Below are 11,209 nucleotides of genomic sequence, written 5' to 3' on the forward strand. Positions count from 1 at the left end.
CCACAAGCATCATCGAGTCCACCTCGTGGCTCTCCACAGGGCAACCCCCAATAATAACAGTTTCACTTGAAATTAATACTCCTTAGAACACCCCATTCCATAAACAGCTTTTTCAATAATCACCACTGCTATTAAAATGCTTTTTAATATATTAAAACAGTAAGAAATTATTTATTTCATCCACCAGCTCCAAAATCATACAAGACTTAGAACTCCAAAATTTAAGTTACAGTGAGGAAGCTGTTGAAATGAGATTTTGAATATGCTTCTTGTCTTTCCCTCACACCAGGTGGTAATGGAAGAACAAGAAGGTTGGTTTAGTGCAGATCTAAGTATGCTTTAAAAAAGAAAAAAATACTAACAAGCTGTTTAAGATGTGCCGTATCACTCAACTCACTTGCTTGGCATTTTATGAACAAAAACCTCAGCCAATTCTTTTCCTGTTCTATATGTTCTGATTTCTGACAATAGGGATTGGGAGAAGGGATGGCAAAACCCAATATTCTCAAGAGGGTGCACCTGTATCGATGACACACATAACCTAATATGGAAATACAGCTTTAGTAACATTCTGCTTTGAAGACTTTAAGGCTTATACTTTGTTCTTGAAGTTTATAGCATAAAAATAGCTCATTATAAACCTATTTTACCTGGTAATTATGAGCAAAGTTGGTAGTTGAAATGCTTCCCCTTCCCACTTTTTTTTAGAAGTAATGTGAAGTTATGTCTTGCTACTCACAAGTCAGGCAGAGAAGACTCATTTTACTGAGGCATATTTACCAGGTTATTCTCCATTGGCACTTTATCTGAACAGGCAGATTGCACATTCCTAAGGCATCAAATTCAGAACGACTATATTGACACTTTTATGCTACCATCACCATGGCAAATGTTTGTTTTCAACTGCAGTTTGTTGTCAAACTGTTTCTGCCATTGTATTGAATTTCAGTTTAAGAAAATCCTATAACCAAAGTAATTTTGTCATTAGGAAACTAAATACTCCTCCTGTAATTACCTTGAAACATTTGAAAAGTATATAATATTTAGAACACTGTGGTTCTGAACAATTTTGAGCTCAAAGCAGCCTGAGAACAGTTGTGACCTTTCATGACTGGAAGAAGTATGTTACACTTCTATACTCCTTCCAGTTACGCTCTCAGAATGCCAAGTTACATACTACGAAGTGAAAAACCAAGACAGAATCCTTTTTTGTTTGTTTGGGTTTTTTTAATACAGCTCAGTACTTTGTACTTATCTTTTTACTACAGATTTCACAGCTTGCAGCTTGTTTATTTCAAGATGTCTGCTGCATCTTGCTTGTCAATGAAAATCGAGTAAAACACTGCAAGTTATTTAAAAAAAAAATAAATAAAGCAACCCCTATCCTTCAGCTTCTTTGACTTCCACCTTTGGTGTTTATATTTGCCAGTTTTCTTCCATGTAATGTGGCTATGTATGTATTGAATGAAGCCTTTTTGCCTTCTTACCACCTACAGGAATCCCTTCTTTAGTAACTACACCACTCATTGAGTTCTGTTTCTAGACATATTCACTATTACCTTAACACAAGAGGAGCCCCACGGGATGTGTTGTCACAAAAATGCATTTTCTTTCATTCAACAATGTAAGTGCAATATTCTAGGACTCTAGACTAAACACCTTCCCCTCCCCCAAAATCTAGCATACATAATAGAGAATAATAGAAGACTGTGAATAGTATGAAAATGAATCAGGTATTTTAAGTTTTTATAATAGAGGAACTTAAGAACTTTAAATAAAAACATGTCTTATGCAACAATTAAAACAATATATTGCAGACAAATAACTGAATGCATAAAAAATCAGGCAGACTCAGAAAAGACAAATTCAGAGAAAATAAATCCATCAAGAACTATTAAACTTGTTTTAAAGAAAAATCCCACTTTTGGCTCAGAAATATGCAGATGACTGAATGAGGGAAGAGAATCTGAGCACTGCTTTTGTATGCATCACCTGCAGTCAGCATGAGACAGGGTCAGAAACACTTTTCTTATTTTCATAGAATCACAGAATGCTTTGGGTCACACGGCACCTTTAAAGATCATGTAGTTCTGATCCCCCTGCCATGGGCAGGGACATCTTCAGCTAGATCACACTGCTCAAAGACCTACCCAATCTCACCCTGAACACTTCCAGGGACAGGGCATCTACAACCTCTCTGAAAAACCTGTTCCAGTGTCTCACCACCGTCAGAGTAAAGCATTTCTTCCTTATGTCCAATCTAAACCTACCCTTTTTCAGTTTAAAACTCTGCCCCTTGTGCTGTTACTGTGGGCAGGTCTTGGTAAAGAAGTCTATCTTTCTGGTAAGGTCCCATTGTATATCTGGAAGGCTCCCAGAGCCTTCTGTCCACCCATTTGAACAACACCAACTCTCTCAGCCCATCTTTACACAAGATGTGTTTCAGCTCTCTGATCATTTTCATGGCCATCTTCTGGACCATCTCTAACAGATCCATGTCTATCTTCTAGTGGGGATCCCAGCAGAGGACACACTACCATGGATGGGGACTCGCAACAGTGGCAAAGAGGGAGAGAATCACATCCCTTGAACTACTGGCCTTGTTTGTTTTCATGTGGCCCAGGACAGAATAGGCTTTCTACAGGATGCAAGCGTATGTTGCCAGTGCATATCCCATTTTTCATCTACTAATATCCCCAAGTCCTTCTCCACAGAGCTGCTCTCAATCCATTACTTCATCATACAATCTATACTGAGATTAGGGATTGCCTCATCACAGGTACAGGACCTTTCATTTGGCCTTGCTGAAGTACAATGAGGTTCACATTGGCCCATTTCTCAAGCCTGCCAAGACCCCTCTGGATGACATTCTTTCCCTCAAGCACAGCAACTGCACCACTCATTTTGGTGCCATCTTTGGTGCAAATTTGCCAAGGGTGCACAGAATCTCACAACATCATTAGTAAAGAAACTGACAGTACTGGTCCCAGTACAGACTCCTGAGGGACATCCTTGATTACTGATCTGCATTTGGAGATTGAATCATTGATGGCAACTCTGAATGTGGCCATCCAGCCACTTCCCTATCATCCATAAAATCCATCTCTCCAAGGCTACTGTGAGGAACATGTCAAAAATCCTTACAATACGTCATGGCAGATGAAGTAGATTATTATCAGCAGCTCTTCCTTTATGTACTGATTCAGTCACTCCATCACAGAAGGCCACTGGATTAGTCAAGCATGATTTGCCCTCTGTGAAGCCACATTTGGTGTACATTTGGGACAATGTGTTGGCTGTCTCTAACCACCTCTGTATCCATATGCCTGGACAAAGCTGTCAGGAGGTGTGTTCCATGATTGTACCAGACACAGAGATGAGGCTGACTGGTTGGTAGTTCTCAGGGGTCTACTTATTATCTTTTTAAAGATCGGTGTGATGTTTGCCTTTTTCCAGTCACTGAGTGACATATAGTTAATCTAATCCATTTCTTTCCTCTTTAAAGAATTGGGTAGAATGATTCAAAGTCCTCATCAAACTTTGACCCAGAATGACAGTCATGTCTAAACAATATATCAAATCTTAGAACTGCAAGTCCTAAAACTAGTGACTGTCACACAAGAAGAGTTAATAAAGAGGGAAAGGGAAGAGAAAGCCTTGAAGACAGGCTGAAGCTAGATGCAGACAAGTGGGAAAATGCACAAGAAATCCAGAGACCTCAAGGTACTGACAACTTGTATAACTACTAGTCACAGTGATGTGAAAGTATCTGGCCAAAGAGAGAAATGCCTTAGTAGCACATTAGTACAGAGTATGAAATACAACGGCAAGGGTCACTGTATTTTTAAGTACCCCAATAAGAGCATTTGGAATTGGATTTCCTTGTCATTTTGGAGACCATTGCACACCCCTACAATAGACTTAAAACTCTCCAGCTTTACTATTGCCAGGCAACAGACTGTTCCACTGAACAGAAGTCATTGCCCCAGGTTATTTTGGGTGGATGAACTCCAAATTTCCCATAATTCAGGCCATGTCACCACTCATCTTCAAGAAAAAGGCTTGAACTTGTGTTGCAAGGTGATGGAATCTGATGACTTTTGCTTAAAACAAGTAAAAATCTTGGAACAAGTATACATAAAATACAAATATTATTTTTCAGTATTTTAAAACCAAAGCATCTAATTCACTTTTGTATGGGGCAAACACCTCCACCACCATGTAACAAAATTACTCTAAGACATATAATTAAGGTAGACATGAGTTTGATCTATTACGTTTTTTTCTCATAAAAAAGAATAACTTTTTTTATGAGGGACAAAACAAACAAAAAAACCCCCAGAGAACTCAGCAAAAAACCCCACCTACCAAAAGGAAACTATTTTAAAACCTGTATATTTTTCTTGAAATCAACTAGTATTAAAAATCAGTTTCCTTCGCATAGTCCCTTATATTGTCAATTAACACATCTAGATAAATTGAAGGACCTGAAAATAAGCTTTAAAGAGGCAAAATATACCTTATTTTAAAAAGGGGCTGGGGACAGGAATCCTTTGAACTTACATCTGCAACTCTCACAGCAGAAGCACTGAAAAAAGGCAAGGGTATTCTGTAGTATCTGCTTTTCTCCAAGATCATAGGAGCTAAATTCAGGAAGTTGCCACCTATAATATTCCCTATCCTATTCCCTGTGGAAGGCTATCCCCTTCCACAGGGAACCATGTGCAAAACAACAACTGACAGAGCAGAGAATAAATACTTAGTGCAGAACTAGCTTGGTAAAAGACTATGACAGGTACTGATCTCAGAGCAAGGCAGGTATTAGTAGATACCTGAATGTTCAAGCAACCACAGTGGTTTTTATGTAGCCTGTTGTTTGTCTTCCTCTTAATTAAACAACTGTTTAAAGACCTGGTTTTAACACTCAGAAACTTGGATGAGAAGATTAAAAACTTTCTTCTGTACATTTAATTATGCCTTTGACTGACACTTTGTACACCTTAATAAAATTTAATGGAATCAAAGATTGGTGTAGATTTTAAAGGACCTCTGAAAAGCATCTGGTCCCATCACCCTGCTCAGGCAGGGCCACCTAAAGAAAGTTGTCCAGGATCATGTCCAGACAGTTGCTGAATATCTCCAAAGATGGAGTCTGCAGCTTCTCTGGGCAACCTGTGTCAGTACTCAGTCACTCTCACAGTAAAAAAATTATTTTTATCATTGACATCGTAGCTTTCCTTCAGGTCAGAAGGTGAAAGAGTGTGAGAACTTCTTTGCTTTGCCTTGCTTTTTGACCAGACGCAATATATAACCCTACATATGCTACTTACCAGGATCAGTTTTTGAACTTTTTACTGAAAACATAACAAAAAACCCCCAAACACACTTATGCATCTTGCTAGGTTTACAGTAGATTTTCAGTAACAAAGGTTATGAAAGGTAGACAAAAATATAATATTTACCAGAAGATTTTAATGTTTTTCTTCCCAATGTGAAATTATTCTCTTTTGGAATTTAGAATCTATTTGACAAAACAACAAGAAAATCCCAACAAAAATCACAACTCCCCCCATTTATCAAAATTTTATATAAATTAACAATTCTGTTATAATTTTAAACTAAGTATATTTCTGCTTTACTATTTCATTTGCTACGTAAAAATTTAAAAAAAAATGCTTAAACATCTCACTGTGGAAATAACTAGGAAAACCACTGTTCATGGAACAGAAATATGACACAAATACAAAAAAAAGTTATTTATTGTGATTTTTTTTATTGTTATTTTTAAAGGTTTTTTCCTAGGAACTCAGCTGGCTTGATTGAAGGGGTTTGATTGAAGGACAAAGTAACTTCTTTTCCCTAACAAAGTTAGAGCACCTCTTCACTCAGCCTTCTCAAAGTTTTCTGGACATCCTCCATACAGCTTGTTTCTAATACCTACTTCTACTGCTCTTTTGTGGTGAATGATCTACTTGTGGAGAGTTCAGCTTACTTTCAAGACACTTCACACTGGCAAGCTCAGGTACTACAGAAAAGAAATACAATCTGCAGATATTGAGGAGCTGTTTGTTTTTCAAAAGGTTTCCTGTAATGATGCCTGGGAATAACAGAAAAAAACATTTCAAATAAAAACCAGAAAACCTGAGGAAGTTAGTAGCCCTGATCAAGTAATCTTATTCTATTTAGGTGGCAAGCAAAGTTTAGATCTTAGCATGTTTGCAATTTTCTATTTCATAACCATTCTTTCCTTGGAATCTTAATACAGTACTAAGGACTGCACATCATGTTCTTCACTTTCCATTCTACCATGTCTCCAACTCCCAGAGTGTAGAATAAGGAAGTTTCACAGGACAGAAACAGAGATAAGTAAAAGAAGGAAATTACAATTAATCTTGCATTCAGAAAGCTTACTCTTTCTCCATAGCATCAAATCCTGGGGGAGTAATAGTACCTCATTGACAAAGGAAAGGAAAAAATGTCAGAACACTTATAGGAGTGGAGCACCACTTGGATGGGGAAAGGCTGACAGAAATGGGGTTGTTCAGTCTGAAGGAAAAAAGGGTGCTGGGGAGACCTTATAGCACCTTCCAATACCTAAAGGGGCTACAAGAGACTTGAAGAGGAACATTATACAAGGGTATGTAGTGATAGGACAATGGGGAATGGCCTTAGTATGAAAGAGGGTAGATGTAGATTAGACATAAGAAAGAGGATTTTTTACAATGAGGGTGGCAAAATACTAGAACAGATTGCTCAGAGAGGTGGTGGATGCCCCACCTCTGGAAACATTCAAGGCCAGGTTGGATGGGGCTCTGAGCAACATCTAGTTGAAGATATCCCTGATCATTGCAGAGGGGTTGAACTATATGACCTTTAAGGGTCCTTTGCAATCCAAACTATTCTATGTTTCTATGATTCACTGCTGCCAAAAAATTATGGAAACAGCTATAAGGCCACCTGGGAGCAAGGCAGGAGCGAGTGGGCACAATGAAGAGGAATTCAATGGTGACAAAACATAGTCCAGTTAACATACAAACACTGTATGACTAAGGCTTGGTTTGTCCAGGACCATACTTGTGATTCATTGCCCTTTTTTCATCCTCAAATTACTAATCTCAATTCCTTTAGTTTCCAAAAGACATCATATGCAAGCACAGGTAGGGTCAATATAACCAACAGATGATATTCTGAATCTCTTGCTCTAATACCTGCTGGTGTGTACTGAATAGTAGTACACCATTAGTAACCAGAGGAAAAAAACCTAGATGCAGAAAGGTTTTTCCAGCACCCTCAAATCTAGGCTGTTCCCAAAGCAGGCTTCCTGTAGAGTCCCCTACCAAAGTAGGGACTTCCATCTAAGAAAACCATCAACCAGTGCTTTCCCACCAAGAAGAAAAGTGTTCCAAGGTAAACAGGACTGCAGCTGTTCAGCTACAGCTAACCAAAACTTCTCTTTGAACCATTACAGCCAAACACAAGGTCAAGATTTTAATTCTGATTACCCAGATTAATGCTTGTGTGACACTTTACACAAGCCACGTTTAGTGCACCTAACTCAGCTCTTAGTATTTCAACATGCCATTCCATGCTTAGAAGTACCATAGCAGATGAAATTCTCCCAATAACAAATTTCTAGCTACTAAACTATGTTAGTAGTTATGTTTCCTCCAAAACATTTCAATTAAAGAGAACAATCTATTGCCCAGTCAAACATTTGTCATCTTAGCATAATGATTATAAAAAGCCAAACTGTTTAAGAGTCAATATGATAGACTGGACAGCAGTTAAACATGATGAGTTTTTTCTAACAGTTTTATAGTAAAAAAACTGTGCCTATAGTTAGGCTGTTGTTGAGAAGAGTTAATTGTAACTACTACAACAGAAGACTTTTACTTCTATGACATAAACTCAAGCTTAGTTATCAAGCTGATAAAGAAAATTCCTACTTAAATCAAGTTTTATCTGAAACATTAAAAGTCAGCAAATTTTACATCAAGAGTTGTCCTTGTGGGACACTGCAGAGACCTTGCAAGAGTAAACCATAAAACTAAGTTCAGTAATCCAGCCTAGAGCCTTTTAACAGCTCCTTTCCCAACTATTAGACAAGCATAATCAAACAGGCATTTCACAGTACATATCAAAACTTCAGCAGCAAGTACTGCAGTACAATCACCAGTTGGTTTTTTTATTTTAAAACAAGCCACATAAACTATGTGCAAGCACACCTTATTCCACTCAATCTCTTTGCAGAACTCAAGACTTTTAAGGGAACAACTTTATGAGCTAGTGCAGAATGCAATGAGTGGTTCCATATGAATGCATGCCAGGACACAAGGTATCCCAGCTCACGTATTGTTACTTCTCATTCTACATTCCCCAAAAGGAGATTAGGAATACCGTTGGAAAAAGCTTTTTTGGGTTGTTTTTCAAACATATTGAAGCTCTAACAGTAAAGGCTCATGTTCACTTCTGGAGCCTACATGTCTTTAGTAAGATGGAGGACAGAAATATTTAAGTATAGTTTATCAAATACAAACAGTTCCATTTCAACTGACGCAACTGGTAATATTAATGCAATGTTTAGCAAAAGTGTCAGCTATTTAAAATCTGAATTTTAGTGTTATGTGTAAGATATTTCCTCACAGTTAAGTGTTTAATGTTGATTACAGAAAATTCTGAAAATCTAAAATCATCTGGTACTCTTGTAATAGTAAAAAAAACCCACCAAATCAAAGCCACAAACAAAACAAAAACAAAAACCAAACAATCAAAAAAAACCCCAAAAAAACAACCCAAAAACAAAACAAAAAACCCTACAAACAAGCAAAACCCCAAAACTTTGAGACCACTCACCCGCAACGCTGGTAATGGTAACAGGAACTCCTTGAACTTGAACACCTGCAGCACTCAGGTTGGCAACACTTACTGTTTGAAGATTAGGTACTGAAGCAAGCTGGGCAGCATTCAGAGTGATGGGAGTACCAGCAACAGCCACCGGAGCAATCTGGGCAATGGTTGTGCCACCACTTGAAGACACAGGGGTAATAGTTAGTTGTTGGGGTAACCCAGCATTTTGAACTTGCAGATTTGAAAGGCTTTGCAGATTCTGAACCTGCACAGTTTGCCAGCTGATTTGTCCTGACGGTGTTAAAGTTGGAGCCCTGATGAGCACCTGAGTTGGGCTCACAGCCTGCAGCTGAACATTCTGCAAAGGCTGCTGCTGGATGGTCTGTATAGTCTGGCCTGACTGGAGCTGAAATGACTGTGGAGGAATGGCCTGAATAATCTGCTGTTGAGGCTGCTGGATCTGTATCTGCTGCAGAATAGGCTGACCTACGATCTGGACCTGTTGAAGGGAACTTGACTGATCCTGGACATTCTGTAGTCCATTGGACTGAAGCTGACTGGAGCTCTGGGCTTCGGAATCCGTAGCAGTTGTTTGAGGTTCTTCAGTCGCCTGCTCTGAACTGCTACCTGCTGTGCTTGTGTATTGGCCTGTTTCTGCAGAGCTTACCAGTGTGTCACTGCTAGTCAGAGATGTTGAGGCAGTGGTTGTAGCGGTGGAAGAGGAAGAAGGAGACTCTGGCATGGTACTACCAGAAGCAGAAGTGACAGGTGTAGATGCCAGCTGATTTCCATTGGAAACTCCACTTTCAGTAGACTGGCCAACTTGCCCTGAACTTCCTCCAGTGGCAACGTTGTTAATCACAGGCAAAGCCAGGGTTACCCCACCAATGTTTATAGGCAGCGTTGTTACAACTTGCGCCTGAGTACCAGGAATAGTTTGCAGTTGCAGTGGTATGGAAACACCAGGTCTGATTTGGACTGGAACTGTTTGATTTGCTAGGTTTTGAGCAATAACATTTCCTGAAGCTGTCCTGTTTGCGGTTGTGAGAATAGCTTGATTATTCCCTGCAGGAATAAGCTGAATTTGACCCTGTATGTCTTGTAGACCAGTAGCATTTGATGGATTGATTTGACCTTCTGTTGTCTGAATCTGTGGAATCACTTGGTACTGGACACTACCACTTGGATTCTGTACTTGAATGACTTGGAACTGTCCAGGGGTTGTTGTAGAAGAATTGCCCGATTTGGTTTTTGAAGGAGATGCACTTCCATTGTTACTGCTGGAGGGACTTGCTGCGCTTGAGGCAACAGAAGATCCTTGTTGAGCAACATTATTTTCTTTTGAAGCAGAAGGAGCAGCGGCAACGAGCTGCCAAGCATTTCCAGCAAGCTGAGTTGTTACCAATTCCAACTGCTGTGGTTGATTCTGAAGCTGCACCAAACCTTGATTTGGGTCTATAATAATCTGCTGCTGTCCAGTTCCTTGATTCTCACCAGGAGTTCCTATTTTGCTGCAAGTGGCTGCTAGCAAAGCGAGAGGTGAAGGCTGAGAATCCTATCCATTAAAAAGGGAAAACAGTAAGGATTCAGGTGAAGAGTGCAAGTATGAACCATCAGAAGTCAGCATTAAGGTTTGCACAGGAAGAAAAAAAGTGCTTCTGCAAGGAAGTATGAATTGCTGTAAATAATCTTTAAACATAGTATTCTATTTATCAATTATCAATGATTATATGACAGCCAAGACCTCAACTGCATCATCAATTCAGTCTTTCCCACCCCCTCAAAATAAAGAAAAAAATTTAAAAATGCTTCTATTACATGGAAAGCAGCTGATCACTGCAAAATACAATCAAACAAACATGTCCAGGCAGTAAAAACATTGCACCCAACCAACTGTGTTTCATTCAACCCAAAGAAATATGCCCTGAGCAGGAAACGCTGTTAGCTGAACATTTCATTTTAAATGCTAATAGTTTGGGCACTTCCCTATTCGGGTGTGTGTTCTTTACCTGTGAGCCTCCAGTTTTCCCTTTTTTATTATTATTGTTGTTATTCTCTGCCTCGGGAGATTTCTCTCCCTCTGTGGGCATAGTTTCCTCCTTCTTTTGATCTGCAAAAATATCAAGTGTAACAGGTTAATTATTCACCTTCATTTATACAATAACAAAACCTACGAGCATATCCTTTTCAGTTCCCAGCTTGTCGCTTTTGCCTCTTCATAAAAACAAAAGTACAAATCATTATTACAAAAGAACGAGTCCTAAGAAACGTGGTTTGAAACCCAACCCATGGGGGCTGGAGAGTTAACACCCAGAAAGGGGAGGTTTGGTTTCCTCTCCCAGAGACAGCAGGAAAAAACCAC

General features: G+C 39.1%; 1 protein-coding gene across 2 annotated transcripts in view; it reads right to left on the minus strand.

Moving 5' to 3' along the window:
* Positions 1–11,209, minus strand: part of SP4 (Sp4 transcription factor) — a 28,731-nt gene that overhangs the window by 16,076 nt on the left and 1,446 nt on the right. For both annotated transcript variants that reach the window (XM_088054351.1, XM_005518869.3), the window contains exons 2-3: positions 10,857–10,957; positions 8,854–10,402 (exon numbers count right to left, since the gene is read on the minus strand). In XM_088054351.1, coding sequence (XP_087910477.1) covers positions 8,854–10,402; positions 10,857–10,937 — 1,630 coding nt within the window. In that variant the 5' untranslated portion in view covers positions 10,938–10,957. The remainder of the gene's footprint in view (positions 1–8,853; positions 10,403–10,856; positions 10,958–11,209) is intronic.

Source organism: Pseudopodoces humilis, chromosome 1, assembly GCF_049639895.1.
Source record: "Pseudopodoces humilis isolate 2021_Gansu_Grassland_sample_001 chromosome 1, ASM4963989v1, whole genome shotgun sequence".
In the NCBI taxonomy this organism is placed as follows: domain Eukaryota; kingdom Metazoa; phylum Chordata; class Aves; order Passeriformes; family Paridae; genus Pseudopodoces; species Pseudopodoces humilis.